The following is a 22,751-nucleotide window of genomic DNA, read 5'->3' on the forward strand; positions in this document are numbered from 1 at the left end:
TAACATGACTGAAATGGAAAAATCTCAGTTACAATATTCACATTAATAAAACATATACATATTATTAAAATTACAATTATGTTCATTAGACATATTCAAATTTGTTATTGTTACTAATTACTGTTTTTTTGAACTACTGCATACATTATTTTGCTTTTAATTATAAGTTTGATTTATGCTTTAATAAGACCTAATAGATGACCAAACTATTCTTTATCTAAGTAGAAACAATGCTCAGGCAAATTTCTGCATAATGAACTAGTTAAATCGTAAACGAAGTCTTTCAGAGAGGTTTGGTATGAAATACTGTGTTGAACGCTTCGTGCTGCATGAACATAAAATGAAATAAATAGTAAATCTGTTCTTTGTTCTATCTAGTTTGTAACGTTTAACAGCCTGTAAGGTCCTTGCTGGTGTAATTCAATAGAAGCAGAACAGAACAACACAGTCCAATTAGGTTAGTAAGGCGTCTTGTGAAACTTAAATATTATCTAATTCCAAGCCGGCATTTTTTATTTGGAAAATACTGTGCCCTTGAAAACACCATGTGCCCTCACTTTATACCAAACTCTTAGAAATCAATTTTCCATCTAAAAACAGTTAAATTATGAAAAATGCAAAAATGTCATTTTTGTCTAGGAACGTGGATATAATACACCTTTTAAACATATTTAAGGTACATATTTGGACCTTACGCCCATTGATGCGCCTTTAAGGTAGAAAACATTTACATTGCTTTTCTACCTACAGGCAAAAAATTACATGTACAGTAACCTTTTTTTATCTGACAGTGAAGCAAGCTAAGCTGCTATTTCAGTTTTCAAGCCTATCCATCCCTGTCCCACCAGCATCACAGTTCACTGACATCCCCTCTGCAGCCCTCTGTGGAGCTTTGTAATTGTGACCAATCTCCCTCCAGCCGCCAACCCTGACCCCTGGCCCCCTGAAACACTTCGCTCTGATAAAAACTCAGTGCTGTGAGATTCGAGTAGCTTGCAGTTGCTTTAGTTTCTCTGCCCTCCCCTGAATATGTGTGTTGTATTGTGAATTCATTACAGTCTTTGGACATATAAGGCACAAGCAAGCGCTTTGGCTCTCATTGGAAATAAATGTTTAAATTTCCATCTCGCCAAAATCGCTGATTCTCAATGTTAAGTTTTGTGTTTGAGGGCTAGAGTCTTTATTAAATATCATTCAGTAAACTAAGCTGCAGTCTACTCAGAGAAGAAAGGCTCCTAAACTTTAGCCAACTTCGTTATCATGTTGCAACGCATTACACTGGAATTTTATGTTACCGCTGCCACCAGCAGGTGAGACGAAAAACTGCAAGGTATTGGCTGGCGGGCCATTTTTAAAACAATCTGAAACAGAAACCATGGGCTCATGACAACCTGCCCATGGGCCACATTTGGCCCTAAAGCCAGACTTTGGAGACCCCTGCCTTAGACGGTACGAGAGGAAACCATGTATCCATTTTAGATTAAGACTAACCCGATAAGAACAGTCTTGAAAAGGGACTAGTTCAGACGCAACAAACTAAACCACGCAAGGTGTTCGAGGAATTGCTGTGCATTCATTTTTATTTAAATTTGTCTGAAAAATAAAAACAGGCCAAATAGGGTAATATTAGCATGGACTGCACTGTTTGTATGTTGTGTAATCTGTGCATATGTGTAGCATACTGGTATAACGGTTATGAAAATGACCATACATGAAGATTTTCAGGTATTTAAACCACTACTAAATAGAATGATACAGTTATCAATGATGTCTGATTCAAGGGCACTTGATTTCTTTAATCAGCTAAACATAGACATGGCTAAGCATAGAAAACTACACTTTTCCTTTCTTATAGCTAGGATGTGCAACTTGAAATGCAGGTGTCAAGGAAAACAGAGAGATGAGACGTAGAGGGAGACTGTGGGAGAGTATGAAAGGGTAGCAACGTGAAATAAAGGCAGAGGGGACAGCAGAATGAAGAAAAGGGATGAGTAGATTAAGTTGAAATACAAAGAGAATTACTCTAAAACACGTTTGTGACCTTAAATTACCTTTAGAAATAAAATCTTCTTAAATGATAAAAGGCTGCAATTAATTAAAAACCCAAGTAATTGGGTTAAAATACAAAGAGTTACACAGAAAGGAAACCAAGTTTTTGGGCCAGATTCACAAAAATATCTCAGGAAATACACCCTGCTTATTTCAGTTTCTTAACATCAGACTTTGGAAAAAACATGAGATAAACCGTCATTCTCCAGTACATTTCAATACAGCAGTGTACTTCAAAACTACAGTGCTGAATTCATAAGAGTGCAACACGCTTAAAAGCTACAAGAAGTCCCTGTACAGCTTTACAAATAACAAAAATCAAATAAAATAAAATTTGTTCATGAAATACAAGTTATTTTACAGCTAACACTCTCAACTTCTTTCTTAAAGTTTCAATAAGAAGCAGTTTTTCTTAATCTTACACTTTTAAAAAATAATAGGTTCTTCAAGGGTTCTTTAATTAAGACAACAGTTCTATACCAAACACCCAATGAACACTCACATTTGTATGCTTAAAAGTTTCTCTGCATGGTGAACCTGTTCTTCAGACTGATGGATGAAAATGATTGGAACCCTCTTTGGTGCTATATAGAACCACTTTAAAAGAGTTTCTAATCAGAACCATTAAAAAACACATTCTCCATCAATCTGAAGAACCAATGCAAAGAACCGTTTAAGTATGCAGCTAAATGGTTTTTAAGGGTTCACAGCTCTAAATACAACCATACCCCTTACTAAAGAACCCTTGAAGAACCATCCATCCATCATCTAAACCGCTTATCCTTCTGGGTCGCGGTAGGGTGCTGGAGCCTATCCCAGCTGTCATTGGGCGGAAGGCCTCTAAGGCCCGAAACAGACTCCACGCAAGGACGCGAACGCAGACGCTTCGAGCTGAGCAGACGGGGTTTCACGCGTTGTTGCGTTCAAAAATGTGTCACGACGCGTTTTATAACGCATCGCAAGCTGCATTCTGAGCGTTACAGCAAGGGGCGCTATAACGACAGCCAAGCCTGACCGAGCGGTCTGGTACCGCCAGCGTGCTTCTCACCTGCCACAGCAGACGAGCAGCTGAGTCTCATGCAAAGACAGCTTAAAAATATGATTGACTATCGCATTTCCAATCCGAGAGAGGAGGTAAAGCAGCTCACTCTCCTCCACTGTCCACGTTCAGCTGTTGAGGCTGCTGGAATAATAGCAGGTCCCTCTCTAAATGTGTACTCTATCGCCCCCTTCAGTACTGAGTGTTTTAACCTCCACAGCAACGCAAGAACGCGCGGTGAGTTTGTACAGAAGTACCGAGCGCTGTCATTTGTGCGCAAAGTATGTTTCTGGCCTAAAACTGTAGCCAACTTCTAATGAGGGTCAGTAAAATAATAGCTAGGTTAGCTAGCTAACTATCTAGCTAAAACAGACCTGCTTTATCAAAGTCTGATAGCATAAATTAGGCTTACTTTAGAATGTCCATTTAAAAGTAATTAGCGTTAGAGTTGTCTGTATTTGTTTACTGTGTCGAATAAACCGGGATTAAATACGGAGTGGGAGAAAATGAATGCAGCTCCGTTTACGTTAGCTTGCTGGCTAGCTAGCCAGCCAACCCACCTCTTTTCAGCAGCCTCTGAGTGACCGCCACAGCATCGCCCACACTGTCTCTGATCAGGAGAACGACTTTCCCCTCCAAATCGACCGATAACGTAAGTTATTTCACTATATTTGCTGACGTTTCTGAACACTTGGTTGTTTTCCTCCATTTTCGGTGTCGTCTCTTCAGGCGCTGTGAGTGAATTAAACTGAACTCTCCTAACGGCTGAAGCCCAACGGTCACCGCCGATTCAAAATTCAAACTGCCTCCAGCTGCTAATGATTGGCTGTAAAAATGTGACGTATGTACACATGCTAAGGATTAAGCGTTCTGATTGGTCTAAAGTGATGATATTTTAATAGTTAATGTTTTTTTTAAATAGAAATTACATATAATTGTCGTTTATCATTAAATTCAGTCATATTCATTCACAATTAAATTTTAATTTTCTGTTCATTTGTTTAAAGCATAGACTGTATGTGAGGAGCAAACAGAGACATACTGTCCACTGTTATATACAGTCTATAGTTAAACTCCAAGTAGACCACTGCAGTCGTGTCGTCAGTTTGTAGTCATGGCCAGGCTCTTATGGCCATATTAGGAACTCCGGGTCTGAGCTCTATTTCTCTATGGCCAGAATGAATAGGGTTTTCCAAAAATCGCCTCCCTGTGTTCAATAAAAATGTTCAGAACCTGTTACGTTTTGCCCTGTGAACATTCTCTTCTCTAATATCACTGGATCCTCCGAATTACGAGAGCTATAATACTAATATTCCTGCATGTGAGCTAAAGCTACTGCACATCAGTTTGATTCAATCTGTAGTCCTCGTTATGCACATATTAGGAACTCTGAGTCTGAGCTCCATTTCTCTATGTCCAGAATGAATAGGGTTTTCGAAAAATCGCCTCTATCGCCCCCTGTGTTAAATAAAAATGTTCAGAACCCGTTACGTTTTGTCATATGTACATTTTTTCCTGAATACCACTGGATCCACCGAATTATGAGGTCGTAAAGAGCTATAATACTAATATTGCTACATGCAAGCTAAAGCTACTGCGCATCAATTTGACGTCACTAAACTACACAAAACTAAGGCGGGCTGTGGAGGTGCTCTGACGAGCTGTGCTACCTTATTGAAATGTTCTACTGTGGCGAATATTTACAGGTATACCCGTAAATAAAACCTCTACGTATGATATTTTGATAGGCTAAAACAACTTATCAAAAATACTACCCGTGTTGAAACTACGAGGCTAAATTTAGCTTCTTTTTGTCAGCTTCTTGTTTGAACAGACCACTGTAGTTGTGCGTCATTCTGTAGTCCTCGTAATGCCCATATTAGGAACTCCGGGTCTGAGCTCCATTTCTCTATGGCCAGAATGAATAGGGTTTTCGAAAAATCGCCTCTATCGCCCCCTGTGTTAAATAAAAATGTTCAGAACCCAATACGTGTTGTCATATGTACATTTTTCCCTGAATACCACTGGATCCTCCAAATTACGAGGTCGTAAAGAGCTATAATACTAATATTAGCTACATGAGAGCTAAAGCTACTGCGCATCAGTTTGATGTCACTAAACTACATAAATGAAGTAATATAAACTGGCTTTTTAGTTAATAGTTTGATCAGCTTGAAAATATTCTTTAGAAAACATATGGATCAAAGTACATTTAACATTTCAGATATGGATATATAGGTGAAAGGTTAATAGGTTATAAAAGGTTAAAGACTACACAAGTCAGAAGTTTAATCCATCAACGTTTATTTAAAGTCAGAATACATTGATGGTGACGTTCAGTTACAGTGTAGTCAAGCATTATACAAAACAATGAGGGATTAAAAAAGAATAAATATGCAGTTGTGATAGTAAAAAATATAGCAAAGAAAATAAAATATGACAAATTACAACTAATAAGCAGATTAGTAATAATAAATAAATAAAAATCAGTAAGGATAATGAGTAAATAAACTATTGAGTGGGTAAGAACAGAAATATAGTAGAAAACAACACTAAAGCAATAACACCAATGACGAAATGATACATTTATGAAGTAAAAAATAAGAACTTAAGCAAGAAAACAACTAAAATAGGTAATATGAAATAAAATAAAAAATAAAAAACTAAAAGTTATAAAACAAAACATTTGAAAACACTTTATAAAAAAAAAAGCTAAACGTTGTAGCTAGATACAATACGCCTTCAAATACTTCAGGCTGCATTTAAGTTGAGAGGGAGGGCTAAGGGCTGAAGAGCTGGGATGTTTGATAGCCCCCGTTTTTTTTCATTGTAGCTACACATAAAGTCAGTAAGAAGTGAGGCTGAGTATCATTAAATATGAAATCAAACTTTATTGGTCTCACACACAGACATGCAGATGTATAACGTTCAGTGAAATGCTTATATGACTGTCCATAAACATGAAAAACAGAATATAGAGGTGGAAAAAGAATATAAAATGTAAAAAGTATAGGGATATAATAAGACATAGGTTTCGGTGTATGTAAAGTGCAGATGTGTGCATATGTGTGTAAATCAGCAGGAGGTGATAGAATGAAAGGGGTTAGGAACTATTATAAATACTTGAAAATGTAGCAGAATGTATTGTGTGTATGGGTATGGGTGTTGTGTAGTAGTCCAGTTAAATGTGTGTGTGTGTGTGTGTGTGTAGGTAGGTATAAATAGTCCTAGTTGTTGTCCTGGTTGAGGGCCCAAATGGCCTGTGGGATTAAGCTCCTCCTCATTTTCTTGGCGTTGGCCTTCAGGGAGCGGAAGCGTTTCCCTGACCGTAAAAGACAGAAGAGTCCATTGCTGAGGTCTTCTAGAACTAGTGTGCATCTTATTGCACTGATGCTAATAAGACTATATAATTTGACATTTAATAACAAATAATTTTTAATATGCAGTAGTATATTGAAGAAATTTACCTTTAAGTGCTGTAAAGGTATCGAATTTCAATACCCAGCCCAAATGATCAGGCAATTCAGCCCAATCTGTATTTTATTTGGCTGAGTGAAAATTAAATCAGTCTAAATCTGGACAGATCTGTCTTAAAACACACAGAGAGACAAGAGCACAGAATTTAGGAGACTGAAATCAGTAGCATGACACCTACTGTTAAACAAAGACGGAAGAACTTCACAAATGTTGGTGACGTCTGTCTGGACTACAAACAGGTAGAAATGAAGAGTTGCAAATACTGATTGGCTGTGTGAAAGAGAGGTAAATAATCTTTAACAAACCTTCCCAATATATGATGGCTCTGGAAAACACAGTATTCACAACAATATTTGGGGTAAAGTGTAGGCAATACCCACACTCAGGCCAATTCAGGCCTAATTGCCAGCAGCTGTGTTGGATCAGTCAGCCTGATCTGGCAGCCAGTCTCGGTCCAGATTCAGTTTGAGTGACTTGGCCTGATTTAGACTGGCCTGTTGGAGAAAACGATGCATTGCCAACATGCCAGCATAAACCCAGGAGCAGCCTTCATACAGTGTGAGAACTGAGTCAGCTCAGGGCTAATTTTATGTACATTATAATGAACCAGTATCACCTCTTAGAAGGGGCTTTTTATATTGTTTATTTCGTTTACATCACATTATGAACAGGTGTTGCAGCTTCTATGATACCAGCAATTCTACAAACCTTAGTAGATAAAATGATAACTAAATGCATGTAAATATGTACAGTCGTACGTAAAAGTTTAAGTGCCTCGGTTGTTGTTGACTTTCTAAATGAAGACAAATGAACATATCCTCTCACAGAGAACACACTTCACATGTTAATACACAACTATTCTTTATTTGCTGAATTTAACATATGGCAAAATAAAATAAAATGTAAAATATGGCCTATGCAAAAGCTATGCCACATTTTATAATGTAATATATTTAATGTTATTTGTATTATGAAATGTTTCATTCTGATGTTTTTATAAATAGTAATGTGTTTTATATTATTAATGTTAAGCTCAGCAATGTTTGTACAGGCTGTATGTGCGCTGTGTATGTTCACAACGTTTTTTCTTTGCTCCATTGCTTAGACGTGCCATACACAGCATCATGGTACACTTCAAAACTACGTGGCTGAATTCCTGGAATTATAACATGCTGCAAAAGTACAAGTTATAACAGAGATCACTGTAAAGATTACCATATAAAGAACCAATTAAATGTAAAGATCTCATGCATTGTCACTGAAGACCAGGCCAGCGCAGATGAACCGGCCAGTTTGCCTGAATCCGATCTTCACCATCTTTCACCCACATGTTGAACATCATCTGCCAAAGAGCCTCTGAGTGATTCACTACCACCCTCTGCTGTCAGTGGCACTGTAGATTAGAATCTTTTTTTTATTCAGTAGTAGACCAGCTGGGTTTCTATGTATTCATACATTTTATGTAATTTAAATTTAAATCTCATTCAAATAAAAAGGAACTTTCTTAGTCAAACTTTAATACTATATGGAAAAGCATGTAGTAATGCTATACAATATAAAATTAAGATGTTCCTTTTTTGTTTAAAATAAAAATATTACACATTTATGCATACGCACACAAACACACACACACACACACATACATACATATATATATACATATATATGTGTGTGTGTGTGTATGTATACATATATACATATATATGAATACACACATATATATGTGTATACATACTTATATACTTATATACATGTTTCTTATTTTACTTTTTGTCAGTTACAGGTGTTACAGAAGAGTCTCTTAGTCCATGAAGGTATGTGCCATAAAGCCTGAATTTTCAGTTTGCGAACATAAAAAAGCAGAATTGATAGGAACTAGAGGTCGCCATGACTACAACACAAAAAAAACAGCAGTCAGCAAATTCATAACCATTTCATGTAGTAACTTTCTGTGAGGGAGCTTTTAGAGGTGGACGTCTGGTTCCTATCACCACCACTGTGAACAGTTCTGACTCAATTCTGGTAAGTTTTCTCTAGAACAGAGCATTTCACACCAAACCACTCTGAATAACCTTGTTATGTTACCAATTTTATATACCAGTCAAATGTATCTTATTATAATTATAATTTTCTACTTTATTTTGTCATGTGTGGATATATGTATTGCCCTTTCATTTTCATAGGTCCAATATAAATCTGTATGTTTAATTCCTCAAAGATGTAATTGGAGCTGCACATTTACACGATTGTTTAAATGGAAATGTAAAAAAAAAGAAGTCTTAACACCAGAATTAGCCAAGAAATCTTGACAAATCTGCGAAATTCCGCTTACGCTTTATGAAATACCCCCGGCTTTATGAATGTAGTGACCGTTTGCTTTATTAAATGCCTGAATAGCTGAATTCTGAATTAAATATCACGAACTAATAATTTTGGATGTTTTATTTTGCTTTGGTTTTCCAAAATAACTCTACTTCCGTCTAGTACGTGACGTAGTTCCCGTGTACCGTGCGGACAGAATGGCTCCGCTCGGCTCGTCGTTCATGTCGATCGTTTTGATCAGTATTCTCGGGTTTTACACCCAGTTTGGAAACTGTAATAACGGCAGGAGGGTGAGTGGAGATCCGTGATTAACTGTGTGGTAATCCTTAAATTCTTACTGTAACTGAGGCTGAAGTCGGCTTGGCTTCCTATTCAGCAGCTCCTTGTTCGAATTTTTCCGTTCCACCTTAAATGGTGCAGCAGTTACTACAACGCCTCAGCCGTGTGTGTATATATACACACACCGATCAGGCATAACATAATGACCACCTCCTTGTTTCTACGCTCTCTGTCCATTTTATCAGCTCCACTTACTATATAGGTGCACTTTGTAGTTCTACAGTTACAGACTGTAGTCCATCTGTTTCTCTGCATACTTTGTTAGCCCCCTTTTACCCTGTTCTTCAGTGCTCAGGACCCCCATGGACCCTCACAGAGCAGGTACTATTTGGTGGATCATTCTTGGCACTGCAGTAACACTGACGTGGTGGTGGCGTGTTAGTGTGTGTTGTGCTGGTCTGAGTGGATCAGACACAGCAGTGCTGCTGGAGTTTTTGAACACTGTGTCCACTCACTGTCCACTCTATTAGACACTCCTACCTTGTCAGTCCACCTTGTAGATGTAAAGTCAGAGACGATAGCTCATCTGCTGCTGCACAGTTTGTGTTGGTCATCCTCTAGTCCTTCGTCAGTGGTCACAGGATGCTGTTGGCTGGATATTTTTGGTTGGTGGACTATTCTCAGTCCAGCAGTGACACTGAGGTGTTTAAAAACTCCAGCAGCACTGCTGTGTCTGATCCACTCAGACCAGCACAACACACACTAACACGCCACCACCACGTCAGTGTTACTGCAGTGCTGAGAATGATCCACCACCCAAATAGTACCTGCTCTGTGAGGGTCCATGGGGGTCCTGACCACTGAAGAACAGGGTAAAAGGGGGCTAACAAAGTCTGCAGAGAAACAGATGGACTACAGTCTGTAACTGTAGAACTACAAAGTGCACCTATATAGTAAGTGGAGCTGATAAAATGGACAATGAGCGAGTGTCTAAATATTTGTCTGATGTGGATTTTGTTATCTCCTGATAACAATATAATTCCAAAAACATTCAGTATTTCTGCTCTGTTGTTTTTATTTTGGTTCCTTAGCTGAACAGTCTCACGTTGCTCTTCAGAAGTGTGTACCTACTTGTGTGCTGACTGTGTTTTGACTGTGATTCTCCGCAGGTGGTGGACAATGTGGAGTCAGACATAACCGGGTTCTCTGTACCACTGGAGCACTCATTTGAAGTGGGTGAGTAAGAGTTTGATCCAACCAGAGAGAAGCGAAGGTAGAAGAATCGGTTTAGATCTATACAGTAACAGCACATTTATATGTCTCAGAACCAGGACTGAGCAATATGACAGTATTTAGAGTTATAAATTATGTCCCAATATGTCTCAAAAAGCATGTCTGAGTATCTTGTTGATATCGTTATAAACACTTTACAGCTGCATGTTTGGTTACAAAGACAGCAAGGCCCAGTCTCATTTCACCCCTCGCCCCTACCACTTAGCCCTTATTGTTCTGTTTTGGACGTTCACGCTTCAGGGTAGGGTGTCCCGTTTGTTGTTGAGATAGAGGGGTGGGGTGAAGTGTTGGGGCTACATGACCCTCCAAACGGAGGTTTTTCAGACACTCCAAACAAAGTATAATGATGTCTCAGTAGCTAGCTGGCTAAAATTCCTATTCCACCTTAAATGGTGCAGCAGTTCTGCCACCTGAGGTGCCAGAATGTTGCCTTTTAAGGTGGAACAGGACAATTGAAACAAGAAGCTGGTGAGTATCTGACTTCAGCTTCATAACACTGAAGAATTAGGGGTGGGTGATAATAAATAATTGCCCCCCTCTTTGAAGGCATATGATGCCCTAAATGTAACTAAAGCCCAGCAGTGAACTTTACCCTCCTCTGCTATCACTGCAGACTGGCAGGGTCGCCTACAGAGCATCGCTAGTAGCTGTTAATGAAGTGATGCTCTTTTTATTTGATTTCAACCACTCAGTTCCAAGGGGCAAGGGGGACACTGGAGAACAAGGGGATAGGGGTAAAAATAAGAAATAGGATTGGGCCCATAATTATTTTTGTGTTTGGATTTAGTGCAGCTCAGTATATAAAATGTTCAATACAATTATTTGGATTCATAGTTTTTGGGTTTTTTTATTTATTTATTTATTTATTTTTTATGTGGTGCTACTTTGTCTGTTCCAACTTAAAGTCAGAAAAAATAAACATCATGACTTACCGTATACCACGAAAACATTTTCAGGTATGGTGATATTGCATTTTTGCCATATCACCCAGCTCTCCTCTGAACCAAGATGATGAATGGATTTGTTGAGGAACATTAATGGTTAAGAAAAACATCTACCACCTCCACTTCAGACTGTTTGGTGTTTTCCTGCTCTAACACACCTGATTCAGCTCCAGAAAGACTTGATCATTGGCTAATTATGTGACTTGGTTGCTGAAGAACATGAACCTGTGCAGAGCAGGTAGATACAGGACTGGAGCTGGAAAACATCTGGTTGAGAGTAATTGTGATGTATATTTTTCTTCAGATGACGTGCCGAGGTTTCGGGCCCGTGGGAACATACAGCTGAAGGCCGGCAGAGAGAACAGCGTCTTTCTCTCTCAGGCGCTGCTCTCGGAGAAGGACAGGAGCTTACTGAAGGTAACAGAACATAGAATGTGTATATACATACATATAAACGGGACTTAAAGTATTAATTCTGTAAAAAATGAAATGTATACAGTTTTCCCTCCTCTTGATCAGTCAAGACATGTTTGGTGTCTGAAGTTTGCTTCTTTGGTTTTGCGCTAGAGCTACTAGTGTAGCTAACAAGTAATACAACCTTAAGTGTAGTGCTGTTCAAAGGTTTGTAATCAGACATAATTGTTATTTTATTCAATAATAATGTAGATTGAAACAATTCTAATATACTATAATTATCTGTTTGTAGTAATTTCTTATCAAATTCTCAATGATCTAAGACATTCGTAGTTGTTATGAAATCATCTACAACTCTGTTCAGCATTCTTGAGACATCTGGACAATTTTACAACTTCCAAGGAATTTTATGAAACCTGTGTAGTTGTAGAGTCTTTGCATTGTGGCATAATCATGCTATACATGTATCTGCAAATAATTGGTTTTATATTATTGAAGATATATTGGTGAATTCAGACTTTTGAATGCTAGTTTACACCAGTCTGCATAGTGCAACCTGCATGCCTAAACCCTCCACACAGCAGCCTGGGGTTTGATTCTCCGCCCAGGCGAGCAACTACACTATACCGATAAAGAGTCCTTGGGAAAGACTCTTAATGTTGCGTTCACCTACCTTTGTAAATGTATTAAATTTCACGTTGCTCTGGATAAGAGTGTCAGCCAAATACATCAGAATGTAAATGTAAATTTAGGCAGACTTGCCTGAACATGTTGAGCAATCTCAAATAAACTAGTGTTGTTTCTGACTTTGTGACACGCTGTTGTCTATAAACATGGACAAAAGCACAAAACTGAAGAAGCAAACTTCAGACACCAAACATGTCTCGACTGATTGACAGCATTTATAAAAATAAATTAGATTATTCTACAAATTACCACTTTTAAAGACGAGTATGTTGTGTGTTTGGTGAGTTTCCTCTCTGAACTGATGTTTCTGTGGTCAGGACGTGGCGGCCGTGGACGGTCTGTACAGGATCCGAGTACCCAGGGTTTCCCTGCAGGCCGACAGGCAGGCAGACAGACAGTTAGAGGGCTACCTCACCGCCTTCGTCAGAGCTGTAAGTCTACATACCACCTAATTTGTATCAGTACAAGCAGATTTGCAGATGCTGAAGTTTTTTTGTTTTTTTTTTTGTTTTGTTTTTTTAACCCAAATATGTACCAGAGTTCATGACCTGACACTCAATACATTCAAAACATTTTTTACCTTTGATTATCCTTAAAGAGGATAGAACTGAATTCTTTTTTAGTAGAATTTGATGTTTTATGTAAACTTATGTGTTTAAGCTTAAATAAGTACTGTTTGCTTTACGATCCATACAGAAAAGCAGCACATTTACACTAATCCCAGTGTTTAGCCCCACCTATTCACACTGACGTTATAGGAGTGTTTCAGCCTGAACTGTTGTTGGAATGAGGCACAATACAGAGCAGCCAATCAGGACAGACCTCATTTACATACACCAGTCTTAGGCACAGTATCGAAAACAGTCTGTTTGATTCTAAGGTATAAAGAGAGGTTGGAAAATGGTCATGAATTATGTCATGTCTGTGTCAAATGTCATGAGTGAAAAATGTAGAATGTGAGCCCTTTTAAGGAACTGGATATGTTATCTATATACTTTTAATACATATTAAACATTTTAAATAAATATATAAGGATTTCTTTTTAAGTTGAAGTGAACAGCCAGTAGGAAAAATAAGCAACTTCAAATGTAGGTACTCAACTGAACATGTTACAGAATAAAATCTAATTAAGTGCCTTTTTAATGCCTTCCCTCTCCCCCCCCCCAGTGCTCTCTTGTGGAGTCCCACCTCAGTGATGTCATCACTCTGCACACTGACGTCAGCGGCTACCTTATAGGCGTCTCTATAGTAACCGTGCCTAGTGCGTGTCGGGGGGCGGAAGTTGAGGACGAGGTCGACCTGGAAATCTTTAACACGACAATCAGTGTAATGGCACCAGTTAACGCACCAGCGTGAGTAAAACACACACAGAAGTCTTTGCTGTCTTAGAGCTCTTCGTTTTTCTCTCTCCCTGTTTCTTTTTGACACACAGCTCATGCACATCTTTCATATGTGGACATCTATTGATTGATCCAAGTGTCTCATGAAGCAGGTTTAACGCAGATATATCAGCTTCACAAATCCTACTAAACGGGACGGTGTTAAAAACTTTCTCTGTTAATCCAAGTTTAGGTACTCAAGCTGTGATTAATCCTCACATGCACATGACGTTTATCAGAAACGGCCAGTCACATGAAATTTGAATAGGACTTGCTGTTAAAAGGAAAAGGAAAAGGAAACCTATGTTCCACTGTCACCACATTAGTGCCTATTGGAATAATAATTCCATGATATATCATCTGTGCAGTGTAATTTCACAAAGGAAAAGTTAGAAGTCACAAAGAAAAAAAAAGTCACCAGAATCACCACCTCTGTCGTTCCTGATTGGTCCAGGATCCAATCAGTAATCCAGTTTCAGGTTTATTTGTCATTTGCAGGACATGTCAGGACATTAATGCATTGAAATGCTTGTGATGAGGCTCAGGTTATCACTCTACAGCAGGGCAGCATTATATACATACTAAAAACAGTGCAGACAAAACAAAGCAAAACCAAAAAAAAATTTAACTGAAATATAATAAATCTATACAAAATAATACATACACAAAAACATACAGAGACAGGAGGGATGTAAGAAAACTCTCTACTATGTACAAATATATTAGACAAAGGTGTCTGAGAAGAGAGAATATATATATTCTCATGGACCCTCACAGAGCAGGTACTATTTGGGTGGTGGATCATTCTCGGCACTGCAGTAACACTGACGTGGTGGTGGTGTGTTAGTGTGTGTTGTGCTGGTCTGAGTGGATCAGACACAGCAGTGCTGCTGGAGTTTTTGAACACTGTGTCCACTCACTGTCCACTGTATTAGACACTCCTACCTTGTCAGTCCACCTTGTAGATGTAAAGTCAGAGACGATAGCTCATCTGCTGCTGCACAGTTTGTGTTGGTCATCCTCTAGTCCTTCATCAGTGGTCACAGGACGCTGCCCACAGGACGCTGTTGGCTGGATATTTTTGGTTGGTGGACTATTCTCAGTCCAGCAGTGACACTGAGGTGTTTAAAAAGTCCAGCAGCACTGCTGTGTCTGATCCACTCAGACCAGCGCAACACACACTAAAACACCACCACCACAATCCTGCTTCGTGATAGAGGCCCCTGCTCATTAGAGAGCTAAGACTGAGTATCCGTCACAGGTTTTTCTATACTGATACAGAGACCCTCACTTTGATACCGATTCCTGAATGATACATTTTTTTTGTTATAATTTTTTAAATTACGAACTGAGAGAATGAGAGCTGGTGAAAGTAGGTCTGTTTACTGACTTGGATTTCGTTTCCCAGCTCTAAGAAAAGCAAGGAGTTTAGTGTTTTTAATGGGGTTTCCCAGTGCAAGGGTCAGTGCTGCATAATGATGTAAAGCTCTGACCTCAGAAAGATTTGATTTAATTATGATTTTGTAGGAAATGATTCAGTGCATTATTAAATCTTACATTTTACCATGTTTCAATTTGATTCAGTTCTTCTGGTGTAAATCATTTTTAAAAATACACTGAAATGCAACGGGAGGAACTGTTTATGGAGTAGAGGGATATAGACAGTCCAATACAAGACACCATTTTTTTTTGAAAATGGCTAAAGAATTTTATTTTGGCCAAAAATTAGCATGCACTTTCTTTAATAATATTATAATCAAATGTAATCAGTTCTACAGGGAGATTCACTCGAAAGAGGCCCCAAGTATTCTAGGATGAAGCAAGCTGAACCAAAAAAATACGCTACATACCTTGACGGATGTGTAATCGATTGTATTACATTCAATGCTGGATATGATCTCCGTTTTCTGCCAGACACATTTCAACGCGGCGCTCCGTGTTCCTGAACATCGGCAAGCATTAGAGACGTTAAACACGGAGACGGCTGTCCGGCGCCTACCTCATCGCGCCGACGCATGGGCATCCCGGCTTGTTTGAGCTCCATATACTGAGGAGCGCATTGCACGTTGTTTCATTCAGATTGCTTCGTCCAAGCAAGAGTTATTACAGAATATTCGGGGCCTCTTTCGAGTGAATCTCCCTGTAATATTCAGAAATCAATGCATTTGAATCACCGCTTGCAGATGAATGATGCATCTCATTACATCATTTTTACACTAAGTGCAGAGAAGTGGAGCTGATTTAGACTCTTTCCCATGTTCTGTTTCTGTAGTCCAGAGACGGCTCTGTATATTGAAAAAATGGAGCAAGAAATGGACAAGAAGGGAAAACCTCAGGAGCAGAAATCCTTCTTTGCCAAATATGTGAGTATTTGCATCTTTCACAGTGTGAAGAGTCGGTGATGAATATTGAGGAGTAAATGACATCCCAACCTATGTGTTCTGTTCATTTGTCATTCGACCTCCATTTCACCCCATTTTCACGTCATGACTGTTTGCGTTCCTGTCTGTGGAGTTATGACGGATGAACCTGACTGTGTTGGTTTTAGCTTCAGTGTTTGTGTTTGTGCTTTTGTTTTGGCCTCTGTGGTGTCTGTGAGTGTGTGGTTGTTGTGTTTCTTGGCTCTGGTTGGCTGTTGTGCCCTGTGGTCACTTCCTCTTGCCTCAGCTAAAGCCCAGAGCACACTGACCCAACATTCTCCAACAAACATCTACGAGAATAAGTCGTATGTGACTGTTGGGAGTCTCTAGAAAGTTGCCCCATTTTACACTAATGGTGGGCAATACAGCAAACAAGCATTGTGATACTTGAAGGCATTTTCACACTGTATGATATGTGTCGCAATACACACACACACACACACATCCTCTAAACCGCTTATCCTTCTGGGTCGCGGTGTGCGTCACAGTTTTTCATTATTTTTTGATCGGACAGAATCCACCAGCAAAGCGGTAGCGCCACATTAAAAGCGAAGGCTATACAAAACTGAGTGCGGTGATTTTCAAAAATAAGCTTTTCCTCAAATGTAGAACAGTTTCTTGTGAAATTTCTCCCAACGTTTGACTTTTTACGAGGCTGAAGTCGCTTCTCATTCGCCAGCTTCTTGTTCGAATCTTCCCGTTCCACCTTAAATGGTGCCTGAGGTGCCAGTATGTAACTGCAGCACCATTTAAGGTGGAACGGGAAACTTCGAACGAGAAGCTGATGAATGAGAAGCCTCACAACTTTTTAGTGTTTGACAGTTTCTCGTTGCAGATTAAACATATCAGGAAACCTTATAAAGGCTTATAAATGCAAATAAGTCCATTCGTCTCCAAATTATCGATGTTCGCCTTAAATCTTTCTCTTTGCCTTTGCGTTAGCTACTAGCTAGGCGAGATTGTTGTCTGCGTTGACCAGCGGTCTTCGCACCAACCTTCAGTATTAAATGGTTTTTTGATGATGTTTGTGTCATTAGCTTAGCCAACTATCAACATTGCCACATAAATCAAAACCTTTTCTATTATTTTACATGTTTTAATGTTTGAAGTTGTACACTTGATAGGACAGTATATGTTGGGTCACAGAGAACACAAATAAAAGCTTCCTTGAGTGCTTCCATACTTAAAGTTGAACTATGTAAGATTTTATGGTTAAAATTGAAAGGAGTAGCATTATATAGTTGAAATATATGGGCTAATATTTATTGGGTTGCCGTGTAAAGCCTAAAATAATCATCACACCTCTTTACGTATTAACGTCACACGCACAAACTCAAAAAGAAGGTCCGGCTGTTTTCATGTTTAGGTCTCAAATGATCTCAACATCAACATTATCAGATTCATCCCCTGGGGGAAGGGGTCCGAAACACAGCCCATCTTACAAAATGTTTTTACACGTTGCAAATACACATTTCTACCAGAGACGTCGCCAAATCCTTGGATTTTACATAGTGTAGCTTTGAACAAAAACTGAAAACTCGGATATGAGGGAATATTTAAATAAAGATGGATTTTTTGTGGGATTAATATCAATATCTATAAAGATATCTATATCTATAAAGCCAAATCTCAGTAATGTTGGTGCTTGTTGGAGCATGTTCAGCTGGTCTGCACTGAGCTGAAAGCCCAGACTAACTCCCAGTGTCCTCTGTGTGGTTCATCCGGTCATTACTAACCTTCCTGCCCCTGAATGAGCTTGTGTATTAGTGTGTATGTTGTGTGCTGTGCTGCGTGTTGACTCTGTGCTGGTCTGTGCTGTGTTCCAGTGGTATTTGATTCTGGGAGGTGCAGTGTTCCTCATGGCCACCAGTTCAGCACAGCCCCCAGCAGGGGGCGGCAGAGAGCAGAGCTGATTCCCATGCATTTCAAGTACTGAAGTCTCACTATAGCTTATTTGGTTACTGTCACTCCTCTGTTCACTTGTTCACTTCACACTGTGTGTGTGTGTGTGTGTGTGTGTGTGTGTGTGTGTGTGTGTGTGTGTGTGTTCTTAGGGATGGGACGGTATGAACCTTTTACGGTCACAATAATATCAGTGGTCAAAATTAGAATGTACTGAAAATGTTTCAAATACACAGTAAATCATTACTCTACAAGTAACATTGATAGAATTTTTTTATTAAATGAAAAAATTAACAATAATTGTAAAGAATTGTCCGTAAACGTGTTGCTTCAAACAAAAGCTGTAGCCGTAGCTGAAGGGCCTGACTGATATGAAAATATTGTGGCTAATTTTGAGGCAGTAAAAATTCTGATTGCAGATATTGGCCAATGTAATTTTATTATTTTTAAGTTTTAGTTTTACTCTTCAGTAGTTTTAGTTAAAGAAGTGTACTATATTTCAGATAAACAGCAGAATCTCCCAGTCTTAAATAATATAATTACTGGAGCACTAGGAGTGGGCCTACCCCAAATTCCTTATGGTGCTATATTCTGTCAGTGGTGTCTTATTTTCCTTTTTTTATTAGTTCTCTTCATGTGTTGGTATTTTAATGCTAAGGTTTAGGTTTGGATACATTACATACATGCTTTTGTTATTTTAGCCATGTTTAAGCAGGGAAATCGCCCAACTGTGCTGGACACCAGGGGTCGGATTCACTAAAGTGTTTTTTAGAAAGAATATTTTGTGTTTTTTCTTACCTTCATTCTTAAGAAACGAGTTAAATTGGTAATCTTTAAATAACCTAAGAATTCTCTTAATTTTTAAGAATGATTCTAAGAGCGAGTGCCATCCCAGAAAACAATATATGTTCTTAAGCTTATGGCAGACTCACACTTGTCTTCGTTTACACAGCAGGTAAAAGTGGCCCAGATCTTCTTCTTCATATGTGACACAGATGTGTGTCTGTGTGTCAGTGTGATCAGCAAAAACCACTTTTAATCTGACATTTTCAATTCCAATTTAAGGCACTTTCATATGTGGTACTGATCCGATACGTATCCGATATGCACCAATGAGCAGATCGGAGTTCATGTGATTTTGTACGTTAATCCAGCTCAACATTCGTCATAATTTCACACTGAGACTCATAAACATTTAGGTGATGTTTCTGTACAAAATATTAGGAGAGACTCATCAAAACCCTCCGTGTTTGAAGAGATTTTGAAAGAAATGTCCGAACGCGGCCGCAGGAGAACGAGGCTGCAGCGTCAGAGAACAGTTAAAAGACTGGAAGCAAAGTTTAAAGAATTTGAGGAAACAAATCAAAGAAGTGACCGCGCCCTTTTTACGGCTCGAACACATTCTGGGTGATGAGCCCAGCTGTCAGTCAGTGAAGCTTCATGATGGCTCCTGTGATGCTGGTGAAGATGAAGCTGATCCTCTGGGAGCGACTGGCGTTCGTTGGCAGTCGTGAAGCAGCGTGACGCATTGTTCTTTTGAACATGCTGGTCAGTTTAGAAGCTGATCTGTTCAGACTGATGTCACATACAGATCACTTTTAAAAGATATTGTGAGCAGCCAAACAAAAAAATCAGATTTGGTGAGAAAATCAGATTTGGGCCACTTTTACCTTCCGTGTGAACGCAGCCTTAGGCTGTAAGATTTGACAAGGTGAGCATCTAAATTTATCACAGACGCTGCCTCGGCTGCTCCTCATCCTCATCTGTCACTTTCCAAAGAAGATTTTTTTCCTGTTGGCTGTTTCTTCCACCATCACCTCAGTTTTTGTTTGCAGATTTTTTGTAAATGCTCAGTTCCTCCATTCTGCTCCCCTGAGTGGATTAGACTAATAGAAATAACAGTTAATACAAATTAAAAACGTATCACATCATTTATGGGAAGCTGTCAAATGCAACACAGCCTATATATAGAAAACAATCAAGATTTTCTTAATTTTTTTAAGGAAATTATGATTATTTTAAGAGAATATTTGAGAACTTACCAAGTTTTTTTTCCAAGAATGGCGTTTAAGAACATTCTTATGAACTTCATATTGTTTGTCTTAAGAAATTTTGCAGGTTTTTTCCTAAGAAAGCTTTCGTGAATGCGGCCCCTGCTTTCCAGGACCAGAAGTACCTGCTTGGTCTCAGGTTTCCTCCTTATGAATCAGTAATTATTGATGCTGTCCGAGTCATGGGTCTTCCATAAAACCATGGGTACTCAGTATTGGCCAATATTTTCATCCAGTGCATATATCAGCCAGGCTCTAGTAGGCTATTTACTTCCAATGTGGCTATTTTAAGATATTTTTAAGATAATAATCATACAGAGCTGTCAGTATTATTAAAATAATCATTATCATTGGGTTTTATATGCCGGTATATCTTTAAAACCGGTAACCATCCCAGCCCTGTTGTGCTTCTGTGAGAGTGTGTGAGTGTGTGAGTGCACATATGAACTGGGTGGGTCCTCTCGTTGGATTTCACATTCTGCGTCGCTTTGCTTGCTTACGTTTGTTTGTTTGTTTGTTTGTTTGTTTTGGTGTCCTGTTGGGTCATGATCAAATGAACAGTTCTCTCACTGAAGGAAAATCACTGAGTATCGCCAGTAATCCTGAATACTTATGGATAGAAGGGGTGGGCGATATCATCTGTACTGTGAATGTGAGCTTTTCTGACTATATAATGAGTATCGTCTGTATTTAAACACTGACCAGCTGCATGTTTCATTAAAAACAGGGCTACCAATTGGTAAAGGTATCTTAACATTTTGTCAGAAGGTCCAAAAATCTCAAATGTGCCAGGAGACCCAAAGAGCAGAGTTAATCTGGATGTAGTGCAACACAGTAGCTGCGTTCCAAAGCCAAGGCTGCAGCCGAGGTAGTGCAGGTCCTCCGTAGGACTGTCCTATCAAGGCTTCTCCTTAGTAGCCTATTGGTCACACAAATGGAACAGTCCTAACAAGGCTGCGTGGTGACGCCACCAGAGCGGCGCCAAACTCGTGAGGGAGCTGGTGAGAGAAAATGGAGCCCACTGCATTGAGTTTGAAACGGAGGAGACGATGATCTTATGTAGTACGATGAACTACATATCGCTGCTGTCGGGAGAAAACCTTGTATCTCCATTTTTGTTGTTTTTCAGTTTTTGACATAATTTGAAAATGACTGTTGCTCTTTACATTGTGTGTAAATTTCATGATGAATGGACCAAAAGAAACGACCCAAAATGACTTGGAAAAAAATTCTGGTTCCATTGACTTACATTAAAAGTAAAGGAGGTTTTTTCCTCCTCCTGTAAAGTTACCATTTTGAAGATATGAGGTTTTCTTCCGACAACAGTGATACAAATACTTCTAAATAAAATACGACATGTGGACAAATGCTCTAGTCATTTTACATTTTATAAGCCAACAAAGACGAATTCCAGTACGTGAACAGCTTACATTTTAAAACAAGCTCTGCTCCAACGGCTCAGTTTTCCAAAATTTTCGTGTTATTTTTTATTTTTTTCCCTTCATGTCATTTGTGCACAGAGAACTCTGGGTAACCGAAGGCCTGGAAGGAAACATCTGATGCCTCCTTGAAATCACTCCAAATGTAGGCTGCATTTCTAGGCAGTATACGAAGGGTCCTTCACTTTGGAACGGCCTGCTGTGACGTAGTGGCCGAGTAATGCAGCCTAGACTTTGGAACGCAGCTACTATGTGAAACACTGAATAAAGCCCACAGCATCTAATAGCATTTTTAAAATGGTGAAAATGTGTCTGTTACAATTTCTCAAACCAAATATTAAAACATTATGAATCGTGACAGAGTCTTCATTAACAATGATCTCGCCCACCCCAGTCATGACTGTTCATATGACACAAGATCATTCTTACGACCTTCTTTATGTTGCTTACCTCATTCATTTGCCTTCACTGTTCAGTCTCATCGCTCCTTCTTTCTCTCTCCCAGAGGTATAAGGGTACTTGGCGAGAGAGAGAAAAAAAGGAAGGATGACCCTGAAGGTGTTCTGCTCAGGGGAAGCTCCTCACTCGGTTAATCAGACTGCTTGCCAAATCGCTGCACCTAATCTGTGATTCCCTCGGCGTGTTTTAATGATCTTTCCCCCCAATGAAGGCTTTACTGCAGCCAGAAGCTTTGACTTTCTTCTTCTCTCTCTCTTTCTCTTTTTTTCTCCCTCCATCCTGACTAGTGGATGTACATCGTACCCCTCGTTCTGTTCCTGATGATGTCCGGAGCTCAGGATCAGTCTGGAGGCGGAGCTGGTGGCGGATCAGCCAATGGCGGTGGACGATGATTACCATGGTAACAGGAACTCTTGGCTGGCAGTCATCCAGTTGTACATAATAATTTAACTGATACTACATTAACATTGTTAAATGTGCGCATACATGTCATTCATGTGCATTTGTAAAATAAGAATGATGTTAGTTTAATGTAGAACTGCACTGCTAGTTTGTGTTTTTACTACTGATTTATTGAATAAAATTTATTGTAAATTA

At 39.1% G+C, this 22,751-nt stretch overlaps 1 protein-coding gene across 2 annotated transcripts; it reads left to right on the forward strand.

The window, feature by feature from the left end:
• Window positions 1–9,060: 9,060 nt before the first annotated feature.
• On the forward strand, window positions 9,061–22,751 carry emc10 (ER membrane protein complex subunit 10). Of its 2 annotated transcripts, XM_036590256.1 has the most exons (8): window positions 9,061–9,177; window positions 10,336–10,402; window positions 11,708–11,820; window positions 12,822–12,935; window positions 13,672–13,856; window positions 16,156–16,246; window positions 18,130–18,232; window positions 22,442–22,751. In XM_036590256.1, exons 1-7 carry the CDS (start codon window positions 9,085–9,087, stop codon window positions 18,214–18,216), a joined length of 750 nt encoding a protein of 249 aa, XP_036446149.1. In that variant the 5' UTR covers window positions 9,061–9,084; the 3' UTR covers window positions 18,217–18,232; window positions 22,442–22,751. The 2 variants fall into 2 exon arrangements, with proteins under 2 accessions (XP_036446149.1, XP_036446148.1); XM_036590255.1 differs by lacking the exon at window positions 18,130–18,232.

This window comes from Colossoma macropomum, unplaced genomic scaffold (assembly GCF_904425465.1).
Source record: "Colossoma macropomum unplaced genomic scaffold, Colossoma_macropomum, whole genome shotgun sequence".
NCBI classification, from domain to species: Eukaryota; Metazoa; Chordata; class Actinopteri; order Characiformes; family Serrasalmidae; genus Colossoma; species Colossoma macropomum.

Excerpts from the sequence above, each read along its gene's own strand:
- emc10 (XM_036590255.1), top strand. The coding sequence starts at position 9,085 with ATGGCTCCGCTCGGCTCGTCGTTCATGTCGATCGTTTTGATCAGTATT. Across the intron at positions 10,403-11,707 it reads GGAGCACTCATTTGAAGTGG|ATGACGTGCCGAGGTTTCGG; the intron begins GTGAGTAAGAGT and ends ATTTTTCTTCAG. Across the intron at positions 16,247-22,441 it reads AATCCTTCTTTGCCAAATAT|TGGATGTACATCGTACCCCT; the intron begins GTGAGTATTTGC and ends CATCCTGACTAG.